At 34.8% G+C, this 13,298-nt stretch overlaps 1 protein-coding gene across 3 annotated transcripts in view; it reads left to right on the top strand.

Moving 5' to 3' along the window:
* Positions 1–13,298, top strand: part of NR1H4 (nuclear receptor subfamily 1 group H member 4) — a 35,619-nt gene that overhangs the window by 15,307 nt on the left and 7,014 nt on the right. For all 3 annotated transcript variants that reach the window (XM_032220764.1, XM_032220763.1, XM_032220765.1), the window contains 3 exons: positions 1,815–1,913; positions 2,522–2,621; positions 6,050–6,196. In XM_032220764.1, coding sequence (XP_032076655.1) covers positions 1,815–1,913; positions 2,522–2,621; positions 6,050–6,196 — 346 coding nt within the window. The remainder of the gene's footprint in view (positions 1–1,814; positions 1,914–2,521; positions 2,622–6,049; positions 6,197–13,298) is intronic.

Below are 13,298 nucleotides of genomic sequence, written 5' to 3'. Positions count from 1 at the left end.
TTTTTACTACCTTATAGAAAGATGAGCTTTTAACGCAAATAAGAAAATCTTCTCTGATGGAATAAACCATATAATTGTACAAATATAATTTAGATGTTATTTATGTGAAAAAGTGTCATCGACAGCCTTGAGGGTATATCAGTTTATACTATGATATACTCAATGTGGTGATCATCCCCAAATTATAGTTTATTTAATTCTAACGTAGGTCATGGTCACTAGCCAATTGTGATTTATTTAGTAAATTGGTCACTAGCCAATTGTGATTTATTTAGTAAACCATGATTAACAAACCATGGGTTAGAATGGTATATGAACCATCTAGAGCAGGGTTTCTCAACCTGTGTTTCATGGACCACTGGGGGCTGTGATGTCATCACCACGAAAGCTTAAGAAATCTTATGATTTAAATCTTGTGTCAAGTCTTGGGGGTCCGTGGCCACAAAAGGTATTTAAGAGGGTCAGTGGTGAAGAAAAGGTGAGAACCATGGATCTAGAGTATTGATGCAATAACACATGGGGCTAATTCAGTGTAGGGGTTAAGCTGCCTGGCTAGAAATTGGGAGACCATGAATTCTAGTCCTGACCTAGGCACAAAATAAGCTGGGTGACTTTGAACCAGTCATTTTCTCTCAGCCTCAGAAAGTAGGCAATGGCAAATCACTTCTGAAATCTTGTCAAGAAAATTGTAAACACTAGTCCAGGCAATCCCTAGGACTCTAAGGCAAAAATGAATTAAATAAATAACAAAACAAATAATAAAATTTAAGTTAATATTTACAGGTGTGCAAGTTTTATCTAGGTTGTCATAGGGTTTCCCATTATATACACATAGTTTATATAGCATATGATTTTACTACTGTTTTGTATTCTGATATAGACTAATGACTAATCAATGTATTACTATTATTACTAGTCTGATATAGCCTTGAATCCCTTGCAAAATATTTGTTTCTAAGACATTATTGAAAAGAGTATTTATTATTTTATTTTGTATATATACAGATAGTTCTCCAGCTATGACCACTTATTTAGTGATCATTCAAAGTTCTGACTGTACTGAATATGTGGTTTTTATGACTAGTCTTCAAAGTTCACATGATCACAATCTGGGCACCTATAGTGCTTGCAGCATTTGGAAGTCACTGATCATCATTTTCAACTTTCCCTGCTGGCTTCCCACAAGCACCAAGTCAATGGAGAAGATAGCAGTGAAGGTTGCAAGTTGCACCCATCATTTGCTTTTGCCATTTTTTCTCCCCAAATACCGTTATGGAGTATGAAATCTCAGAGATCTCATACTCATTAGCAGCATTCCACCAGGTCCACCCTCCATAGCACTTTCTCATAGTTCCTACCAGTCCATCTATATTTTGTAGGGTCTACCTGCAGCCTCAGCCAACCTATCAACTACCTGTGGCCCCTTCATACTTGCCTGTACTTGTAGTACTGTCCCATTGCACACAGACACCCTACAGCACTAACACACCCTCCACTCTGCACTGTTTGCCTGGGACTTTAACTTTTTCTCATTTAGCAAGCTGCATGGTCCAGGGCTGCAATGACAACAGAGACTGCTGGGATTGCCATAGCTAAGTAATGCAGTCATATGCTCTTGCATTTTATGACTATCATTTACTGATGGAAATTCCAATTCCAATTGGTGTAGTAACCTGAGGACTACCTATAATGCAAAAGTAAATGATTCCATTGTATTATTGAAATCAGGAAAGATGCTCAAATGTGTGTAGTTAAATCTATGTATGAAGTAGAAAATCATGCTCAGTTACGGTTTAATTTTTTTGCCAGTATAGGAGAAAGTAAAATTAAGCCCGGAACAACAGAATCTTCTTCGTTATATAATGGATTCCTATAATAAACAGCGGATACCTCCTGAAGTTACCAAAAAACTTGTAAGTATACATGCCTCATCTCTCATAGAATGATTTAGTGATCAATATTTTTGGTTTAAAGTAGTCTGCAAATGATGCCAATAAACAGTAGGGGGTTTTAGTGGTTGTTTTGACACCACTGTACCATATTGGCTACAAAATTCAGTGGACAACAAAGTTTAAAAAGAAAAAAAAACTTTTATAGTAACTTGTCATTATTTGGGCATCTTCTGGATTTTTGCAGTCTAATTGAAGTACTGCTATTTATATTTGGTCTGGTCAAGCATCAAGTGAAGGCATAGAATTTGGATTCAGATCTAATAAGCAGAACAGAAAGTTTTTATTTGTTGTACAAAAAGTTGAATGTGGAACATCCTCTATTTTCCATCGACAGTGTATAAGATCATGAGACTTTTAAACTGCTATGTTGTGTTCATCTATTTCATTTTCTTTTATTGTGATAGAAAATAATCATCTTTCCGTAATGTTCATACTTTAATAATTGTTCAACTATTTGATAGTTAATCCTATACATTTTGGATAGTTGTCAAAGAAAAATTAATAACATTTCTAGGATTTGTATTTTTATCACTAGTTATAATTAATGATTATTTTGTTTTGATTATCAGTTACAAGAGGACTTCAGTGCAGAAGAAAATTTTCTTGTTCTAACAGAAATGGCCACTAGCCATGTTAAAATGCTTGTGGAGTTCACTAAAAGATTACCAGGTAATGAGATGTTGAATAAGTTTGGTCAAATTTAATTTTTAATCAGAGATATTTTTTTATTTTACATTCCTTGATATCCTCCTAATCTAATGGATACTCAAGATGCCTAATAAAATATTTTAAAAAAATAAAAAAATAGAAAGTAAAAGGCAACAATAATATTAATAACATTTAAAAATTAAATAATGGACGAAAGTTGTTTTATAGGTTTTATAAATACCGAAGGGGAACATAAACTGCATGATGACAATCATCTTAAATTCAATGCTTCTGTTTAATAGATTGGGGATATTGTATAGCATATAATTGATCCTACTAGCATCTCTTTCACTCCAGAACATTCATTCCCTGTTCGCATCACCTTTGACCAACCTCTTTAAAAAACAGAAATCAATTATGTCAGCCTCCATCCTTCATAATTCATGCCCTTACCCTTTGACCTACAAGATCTGTTGCATAGCAAATTCTTCAGCAGGCAATATAAGTTATTATAGCAATTAGAGTAAAGCAGTGGTTAAATGCAGCACTGCAGGCTACTGCTAGATCAGCAGGTCAGCGGTTCAAATCTCACCGGCTCAGGGTTGACTCAGCCTTCCATCCTTCCGAGGTGGGTAAAATGAGGACCCAGATTGTTGGGGGCAATATGCTGACTCTCTGTAAACCGCTTAGAGAGGCCTGAAAGGCCTATGAAGCGGTATATAAGTCTACTGCTATTGCTATTGCTATTGCATTTCATTTTAGGCCTCAATCTATTAAAATAACCAAATAATAAATTACAGCATCTTCATTCCAGGTTTTTCATGGATAGAAAAAAATATATGTTATACTCTTTACTTGTATATAATTACAATGATGTTTTATTAACTCATAAATTCTTAAGTGATCCCCACCAGATCTATTATTAATTTGACAGCATATTATCAAGCACCAGGAAATCAGGAGATTCAGGCAGTTCAAATGAGTGTAAAGATTTACTGCAATCTTAAGCCCTCTACAAGAATCTGAGCTACTAATGGTCAAGGAAAGTTAAGAATAGAAAGGAATTCAGAATGGGCTTGACTTAGATCTTTTGTGGGCACAAAGGAACTCATGACTGATGATGCATTTGATACCTCCCTGGGGATCAGCCTGGTCATCTCCTTCACATACACAGATCTTCGTACAGCCCTCTCATTAGAAAGAGTCTATGGTAATAATTTTGCAGCAGAGAAAATGGTTACATAGTTTCTCTTTCCGATCATATAAAAACATACATTTTCTTCTTATGATGTCTTAAGTTTAAGCCCTTAAAAATTGGAGGGGAGGGATAAAGAGTGATTATGATAAGCCTTTGTTTTTAGAAAATTACAAATCATCCAGATAAATTTGAAATAATGTTTTTGGATTAATTATAAGAATTCTTCCCATGGGAAAGTGCCATTGTTTTGAATTCGTCTTTAAAAAAAGACTTAAACAATAAAAAATAGTAGAGGCAATTAGAAGTAACTACATAATTATATTGTCTTTAAAAAATATTATAGAAGAGAACCAATTTTATTTGACAATAGTGAGACTGACTTTAAAGTGGATTTAAATACAACAGGCTACAAGAATGACATGGAAGAAGATATTGCACTGGATATACAAAAGGCTGATGGCCTAATAATTAAAAGGGATATGCAAATAATGAACCAAGAGAATGACTTGGATAATTTTCCTATATTGGAGTTATAAAGGGTTCTTGATTTAAGAATTTGATGAAAAGGGACAAAGAAAAAAATGAAAAGAAATCAATTAGGAATTATTTGGATTAAAGGAATTATTTGGATTAAAGATCAAGATTGTTAGAAGTAAAAAGAAAGAATATAAAGAAAGTTTATTTGATCAAGGTTAAAATAAATATGTTGTTATCTCTGGTAATCCTTAATGGACATTTAATGACATCTGGATTGACATGGCATAGCTTTAAGGATTTATTTATAGATAAGAGATGAGATGAGATATGGAAAAAGAATTTGTTGTATCTTAAAAGAAGGTGATGTTATTAAAATTGTGAATACTTTTGATGAAGAGGGAAGTCATATATTTCTTTTTTAATTATATTTTTCTTCTTTCATTTTTCAGAAAGTGTCTGTACATTTTCTTTTTCTTTTTTACTTTGTTAGTTTTTATTGTTTCAATGTTAATTTTTAATAAAATTACTATTAAAAAAAGAAAATAAACAAAATGTACCTATGGAAGCAGTTAGCAGTAGATTATATAAAAAGTAGTTGGTAAATGTAGTGCTATACTGTTCTAATTTACTAAAAAGTCAGACAGTATCAGGTTGCAGGTATTTAGCTTAAATATAAAATTTAACTCTAGTTAGACCAAGCCTCAGTAGGGAAGATATTATAAATTAAATCTTTGTTTGATTTCATACCTTCATAATTTTTTCAGGGCACTTAAAATTAACATGACTCTAAGGAGGCTTACTTGGGGATTGATGGAAATGTATTCCATTCACCTTGATAGACCAAGCCTCCACCACAGTTAACCCAGCTCTCTTCTATATCAATTTATGACTAGCTGGTGTGGGGCTAGAAAATAAATGCATATAATCTAGAACACTTGTACAAGAGGTGGTATTCTACCAGTTCGGACCGGTTCACCCGAACCTGTAGCAGAAATCGTGGGTGCCCCCCCCCACTCACTCCAGCTCTATGGCATCCCATTTAGGCCCTTTTTTCGCCAAAAGCTCATTCTGTGCCCATGCGTGGAGGTACCTGCTCACATTTGCGAACCGGTAGAGAAGCTAAGTGAATACCACCCCTGATTTTTACCCAGTTATCTGTGCTTTTATAAAGAGAACACAGATCGTTATAATTAATAAGTAGACTTGATTAAAATATTGTCAATGTTAATAATTCACCTTTAAAATGATATGTTTAGCAATCTTTATTTGAAAACTTAGACTGAAATGGGTGGTGCCTAAATTTGATAAATAAAAATCCTTCCTACTACATGATACCTTATTTTTTATGTAATATTATATATAAAGTTCTTTTACACAGTCTATTTCATTAAGCTAATTAGAACAAAGGAAAAGCAAGAACGAATGAAAGAGTTGGAAAGTATCCAGTTAAATACTGAAAGTTGATAACACATCAGCTCTCTTCTAACCCACAAACAGGAAGTTAATTTGTAATATGCTAATTAGGCTGAGAGTAATCACCCCATGATCTTAAATTAGATTAAGAAAATGTGTACATGTGAAAAAAACTAGATGAATTCTTGTTTGGTGGCTTGGGAACTGAAACAAATTCACCCTTCAAATATGTCTTTATAATTCAATGGCTTCTTTTTTGTGCTAAAAAAAATATTCATCTACTTATTTTAGTTATCCTACAGTATATCTTTGTCAACCATTTTTCTGACTGCTAGCTTAATGTCCTCACATTTTATTTCAGGTTTTCAAATCCTGGATCATGAAGATCAAATTGCTTTGTTGAAAGGTTCAGCAGTAGAAGCCATGTTCCTTAGATCAGCTGAAATCTTTAACAGGAAACTTCCTAGAGGACATGCTGATCTCTTAGAAGAACGAATTCGCAACAGTGGTAGGTGTCCTTAATTAACAGCAATTAACAGCAAAAGGAGACTCACTGTTCTTTAGCAAAAAATCAGTCATTTTGTGAAAGTCAAACTTCTCAAGCATTCAGTAGGAATGGAGTTCAAGACTATCAAAGAATTATGATTGTATTATAAAAATACGAATACTGAAAATAAATGTTCTATTATAATCAGCCGTATTAGGGGATATGGAAAAAATCAGATAATGATATGTCATTTCTCATTAAGTTCAGTAAAATAATCTCATCCATGCAAATGCATAGCAATGACAAAACAAGCTCTATAATTGCTAAATATAGATTGAATGGAAAAATTGATATTAATTCATCTAAAATATATTTGGTCATGACTGATGTGTATGATAGTCAGTATATGGTTGGCTTCACAAAATTACCATTACTATTATTTTTACAGCACCTTTCTGTGTACAAAATGTGTTCATTATTGTTTAAGTATAGTTACAGTATAGCTAAATATCTCAGACATTATAAGTTGTTATCATTTGAACCACTGTCTATGCTCTGGATTTTATATTTGGAAGGCACACGTTTGAGAAACAAAATGAACAATTCCCGATGTGAAGGGAATATTCTTGCTTCTTTTTTCAAAGGTGATCTAGGCATGAATGGGGGTATAAGATAAGCATCTGGGACCCTCTCTGCAGGCACATAAGCCATCACGTCAGCTCAGCTCCACTGCGCATGCACATGTGCCTTCTGCCAGCCAGCTGATTTTTAGGTCTCAGCCGTGCATACACAGGGGGCAAGGCACATGCAGGAGACGTGCATGCATGCACGGGGGTTGTGCGTGCATGTGCGGGGGCTGTGGGGAAGCACAGGGGGTCATGCAAACATGTACAGGGGGCGGAAGATGGGGGTATATCATGCGTGCATTGCATTATGGGGGTGGACACATTCACGCGCGCTATTGGCACACGACGACAAAAAGGTTAGCCACCACTGATCTAGGAGTTAGGCTGCAATTTTCTACCCATTTATATGGAAACAAGTTCTATTACTGCTTAGTATTTCTGACTCTAAGATATAAACCTGTGCTACTCTGTTAGCAACTACACTAACAGATATATGTCCAAGAATTAATAGAACATAGGGGCAATTTACTATCAGATAGTTTTAGTAGTATTTGTTTTCTGTGTTAATGTGTCATATATCTTGTTCTTGTTTTGCTATGCAGACTCTATTTTCTTGAAGACGGGTTGTTGAAATTCTATTAAGAATTATAGCTAAGGGTTGAGGGGTTTTAATATGTAGTTGCACATTCTAATGAATGCATACCACACATCTTAAATAAATATATTTATATGTGTAATGAATATAAACTTCTTCTGACAGAAAAAACACCATCTTGAGGATTATTTCTGTGGCTTGCGTTGAGATGATTTTTTAAGTGAAAGTGAATGTCAAGTTGTCAGATAGCTCCTATTGTCCACATCTGTGAAATGCAGCAACAAAAGCTGAAAATATAAATATCCCAATAGATGTTTATTTTTTGGTCACCTGTCACAAGGTTGATTCCCAGGCTGAATTCCCTTAACAGTTATCAGCTTTCCCCTTCATAGACTGTCATTTTGAATTGCTATGTGACAAAGCTTAGTGGTGACCTTTCTGACTTAGCATCCTCCTGTTAAGGCAGTACTCTATGGATGATGGTGGTGACAGTGGCGGCAGTAAGACTATCAGCTAAATAACTTGTGAGATGGAACACTATCTCATAAATAGCCCTGACTTCTTCTACATATTTGTTGTGGCCCTTTGCCGGCCAGCAAAGCTGGCAGCAGAGTCAGACAGTCAGGAGGTTGGGGAGGAACATGGGCCAGTCCTGGGGGCTGAGGAAAGCTCAGATGAGGGCTCTGTGTTGGACACATAGAGGAAATTAAACAGCAGTGAGGCAGAGGAACAGCTGGAGCCTGTTCCCAGTGCGCGCATGCGCAGAGTTGCCAGAAGACAAGAACTACTAAGAAAGCAAGATCGACTTAGGAGTAAAGCCATACCTTGGAGGTGATTGGCCCCTCCCATAGGAAACAAAAGAGGAGCGAATAGGGAGTGGGCTTTTGCAGGAAACCATTCATCCCGTCGTTTCAAGAGTGGAACGTTCTGTTTGTGACTATAAGAGACTCTGTGCCAAGTTTTGCCTTGCCCTGCATTTGGAAACTAGTTATTTTGCAGCTCTCCAAATGAGATAAGGTTTGTGTTGATAAACATTCCTCTGAAAGACTGTTTGCTAAGCCTTGCTGACTGTGAATGAAAGGAATTCACAGTCGGGTAAATAAAAGCGGTTTTGCCGGTTTCTTGCTTTTTAAGGAAGCCTGGGTCAGAACAATATTAGTTTAAAAAATGTTTCTATCTATTAACAACACTCTCACCTGCTTTTGTTCAGTACCGATAGTTCCTCTTTATTTCCTGGACTTGTTATTTCAGTTTTCAGTTTTCATTAATGTTCACAAAACTCAAGTTAACTCATGGGGATGGGCAAAAAAAAAAGATGTAACATTAGTAAGTGCATTTTAAATGATTTCTTTGGTAACTCTGAATACTCATTTAAACTCTGAATATTCATTTATAGTCATGCATTTTAGTTGCAAAGAATGTGCAACACATTTTTGTGCATTTGGTTTTAAAATCAATGCCTTTCCAAAGCAAATATCACATCTGAAAACCATAATTTGGCAGTGAAATTGTATTTATTGGATTTTGTCCTGGTTTACAGTTGCAAACTCTTTCAGGGCAGTTTGCAAGATTTCAATACACCAATGGCTTTATTAAAATCTATTCCAAAAAATTCCAACAGCCCATACAGGTCATAAAAACATTTTTTTTTAAAGGATTAATTATTTGGATTTTAAAAAGTCTGGACAGCTACAACTAATGCAAATAGAAGCCAGGTGGAAAACCCCAAGGAGGGAATTAGCAAGATTTAAAAAAAAAACATAGATGAAAAACAATCAGTTCAGAAAATACTGTGACCCACTTATTGTTTTTTATTTTCCCAACAGAATCACATACTTTCTTGAATCACATACTAGACAGGCATATATTGGTAGCAATGGACAGTTTCTTGATGCAATAAGTGAAAGCTTTCAGAAAAACTGAAATAAGCCTCTAATGAAAGATTTGGAATTAAGAAAATACCTTGAATAGATAAGATACTGTGAATGAGGTAAAACAGTATGAGTAATTAATACGTGTGTTTACTTCTCAGTAACACAAGAACTAATTTACATTTTGATTTAATATCTACTGGCAGCTTCAAGCCTATCCAGATGAAAGATCTCTTCATCCATATTAACAGCTGTTGTAGTTATTATTAATTAGCTCCAAACCACCTTCCTCAGAGCTGTTTTTCTTCTTTTAATTTAAACATCTAGCTATAATAAATACATAAACTGAATGCTTATTGCTGAACAATGGAAATTAAAATGGGATGTACAATAAAGAACACAAGTCTGAAAACAGACATAAATTTTGAATTATACCAGTAACCAAATACAAATTAAATCTTCCATTGAGCTAAACAATGAAGCCGCTAAAATAATATCAGAATAGTTTTCAGAAATTGTGTTTTACTTGGTTCATAGTAAAAAAAAAATCCCATATGGAAAAACGCAAATCACTTCAAGAATGGAAATTCCCTAGATGGAAGTTTTACCTGAAAAAGAAATATAAAATCAAACTCATTAAAAATAATAATAATAAACACTGAAAGTATGTTGAGTCCTCAACTTTGACTATTTCTTCACCAATTATTCAAAATTATGATGCTCTGAATGGACTTACGACGTGTGCCTGAACTTATCGCTGCACCCCTATAATCATTTTCTCAAAATTCAGGTGATTCACAACTCCTGCTCAGAGTATTTTGCAGATGTGGCCAAAAGGCCTTCCTTTTGTAGGGTAGCTGTGCCCTTTAGACCTCATGTCCTACTCATCCCACAGCTGCTCTACAGGAGGCCTTTAAAAATATCTCAGAAACTTCAAATGGGGATTAGCATGCTTTGATATGTTCATGTGATGTATCTGCTCATGAGCTACACTGGTTTGTAATATGCTTCCGGGTATTACGAATAAAGTCCTATCTAGCATAGGTCTAGATTATTTATGGAACTACCTATCTCTCCTGGTGTCTACCCAGCCAGTATAAGCCAGAAGAGTGGGGACTCTGAATTCATTTGATTAAACAGCACCATCTATTGTGATTTTACTCTGCCATCATGCCTGTCTTCTGGAACAACATTCCTCCTTGAAATATTTATGGCACTCATTATGTTCCATAAGTCCTTGAAGATCTGGCTGTTCTCCCAGGCCTTGGGATAAGGTGGACTGACTCACTTAATGAATGTATTTTTGACTATGTTTTTCTACTGAGTAACTGGATGCCAACTTGCTTACTTGGTTTGCATTTTGTTTTTATTGTTTACTATATTGTGAACCACTCAGAATCAGTTAGAATGTCTAAATTGAGGACTAAAATATTACAGAGGAGATATGCCTCTCTGCAATAATGGTTGTGTTCACATTTCACACTTCTGTAAGGGGGAATGATTTATTTGGTTTTAGTGTAGCCTGTTTAAACCCGTCATATTTTTAAACCATGTTTTAATATTTACCACATTATATAAGCCCAGCCAATTATATTTTATTAATAAACTATGCTTAGCTAAACTGTGGCTTAGTGTAATATGAATCCTTTCATCTTTAATAATATAGAAACTAATCTACTTGGAATACAATTATCACTTGATTCACATATATTTTATACAGTATAGCATATTGTTGACTGCCAACTGCCAGCAGTTCTGCAGTTCAATTCTCATCGGCTCAAGGTTGACTCAGCCTTCCATCCTTCCGAGGTTGGTAAAATGAGGACCCAGATTGTTGTGGGCAATATGCTGATTCTGTAAACTGCTTAGAGAGTGCTGTAAAAGCACTGTGAAGTGGTATATAACTCTAAGTGCTATTGCTATCATTATATATTTACTTAAGAAGTGAAAACGCCTTCATCTTGGAAATTAGCTATTGCTATTGCTCAAACACAAAGTTCCTTGAGTTCTCAGTCACATCTGTCTTGTCTAATTGCTGCAGCATGAAATGTTTCCAGTCTATTTAGTACTTTGTTATTTATTATTTTCATAAACACCCTTTTTAAATGGGAAAGCAGCTATTCCTCATAATAAAATAGTGAAATATACCTATAGAATATTATGAGCTGATTTCTATGAGCATGGAATGGTTATTTAAAGTATCACCAAAAAGTGCCTTTCAGATAGGAAACCAACATTTGATCTTGGTCAAAAGTTCAAGAATTTTTCATTAGACTTGCTGATTTTTTTTTACCAATGAGAAAAATGTTCCAGGCTTTGTTTTGTTATACTATTTCAATTTATTATTGTATGGATAAAAATATAATAGATATAGAGAAACCTCCCTATAATTTCACATATTGAAATGAGTTTAAGATACTTACATAGCATGGAAATATTATGCAATCCATAGATCTCAAGAGTGATTCAACATCCAGTTAAACCTGTAATCTAGATTTGAGCCCAATTTCCCATAATGTTTCCTGGGAATTTCAGATGAAACATTTCTCAACTATCTGTATAGTTCTTAGAAATTAAGGAGTGCAATAGTTGGATGCTTATGTATACACTACAAAACAAGATTCAGCTCCCCAAAATATATTTAAGATACTGCAACAACAACAACAAAAAGCCTATTGTGCTACTCAGGTACTATTGAATAAGTCACTAATAATAAACTGTATTTAAATTAAACATGTACTGATCAACTCTTCAAATAGATCAACAGGGAGTTTCCATGTGTGGTTGACCTAAAACTCCCAGTAACCCTAATCAGCAAAGGACATTGGGAGTTAACATTCTGCAACAGGGCTATAGTTTCCCCATTTCTGATTAATAGAAAAATCTTGATAGTATAATGATATTGTGACAGCAAATAAAATTAATAATGTGCTGCATTTATCTATTTTACAGTTTGAGTTCCGCTAAAGGCCTATACAGAATGTATTTTTAAACTGATATTTATTTATGAGATTTGCAGAATTGGTGCTAGAGTTTTTGTTATTCAGGAAAATAGCGCCCTCTTGTGAATAAAATAGCATATAGCCATCCTATCATGAAACCATAAAAAACAAAAATAAAAACAAAGGGATATAAACCTGACATGGGGAAGGGTGTTTTTTTTTTAAAAGTAAAAGGATTTTCGCACAGCACTTTCTCTCTTTGGTTTTTTTTTTTTTTTTTTATTAAATGTTTTATTCATTTTCATTTTCAATTTTGTACATTCACTTATATACTGGATATTTGCAATAATAATAATATACCGTATTTATCGGCGTATAACACGCACCGGCGTATAACACGCACCCCCCATTTTAACACAAAAATTTGAGTAAAATTTTTTTTCATTAAAAATAAATGACTTGGAAGCTCGGAACTTAATGTTGGATTAAAATTTATAACATTAGAACATGAATTATAACATTAACTCCTCTTAAAAGGCAAATATGAAATGAAAAAACACCTCTTTGAGCAAAAAAACTTAATCAGAATCACTGCTTTTTGGAAAACCAAAAACCTCTTCCTCATCTTCACTCTCTCCCTCTTTTTTCCCTTCCTTCCCCCTTCCTCTTGCCTATCAACTTCATCCTCTTTGTCTTTCTGCTCTTTCCCTCTCTTCCCCTTTTCTTCCTACCTCCTTCCTTCTCCCTCCCTTCTTCTTTTTCTTCCTTTCTTCTTCCATCTTCCTCCTTCTCCTTCCATTCTTTCTCCTTCCATCCATCTTTTCTCCTTCCATCTTCTCCCCCCCCTCCCTTCTTCTTTTCCTCCCCCCTCCCTCCTTCCTTCCTCTCCTTCCCTTTCTCACACACAGGAAGGGGAGGGGGGCTATCTAGTCGCTTTCACAGCATAATTTCTTTATCTAACTTTTAAAAAACAGTGTGCAAATCAAACGAGATTTTCGTAACCTGCGAAGCACCAAGTTATATTATGTTGTTACAAATTCGCAGCTACTCCATTCTTTCTGATAGGGAACTACATTTCCCAAGATGCCT

Source organism: Thamnophis elegans, chromosome 7 (assembly GCF_009769535.1).
Source record: "Thamnophis elegans isolate rThaEle1 chromosome 7, rThaEle1.pri, whole genome shotgun sequence".
NCBI lineage: Eukaryota > Metazoa > Chordata > Lepidosauria > Squamata > Colubridae > Thamnophis > Thamnophis elegans.
Note: the sequence above shows the minus strand (reverse complement) of the source record. Positions and strands in the feature narration are given on the sequence as shown.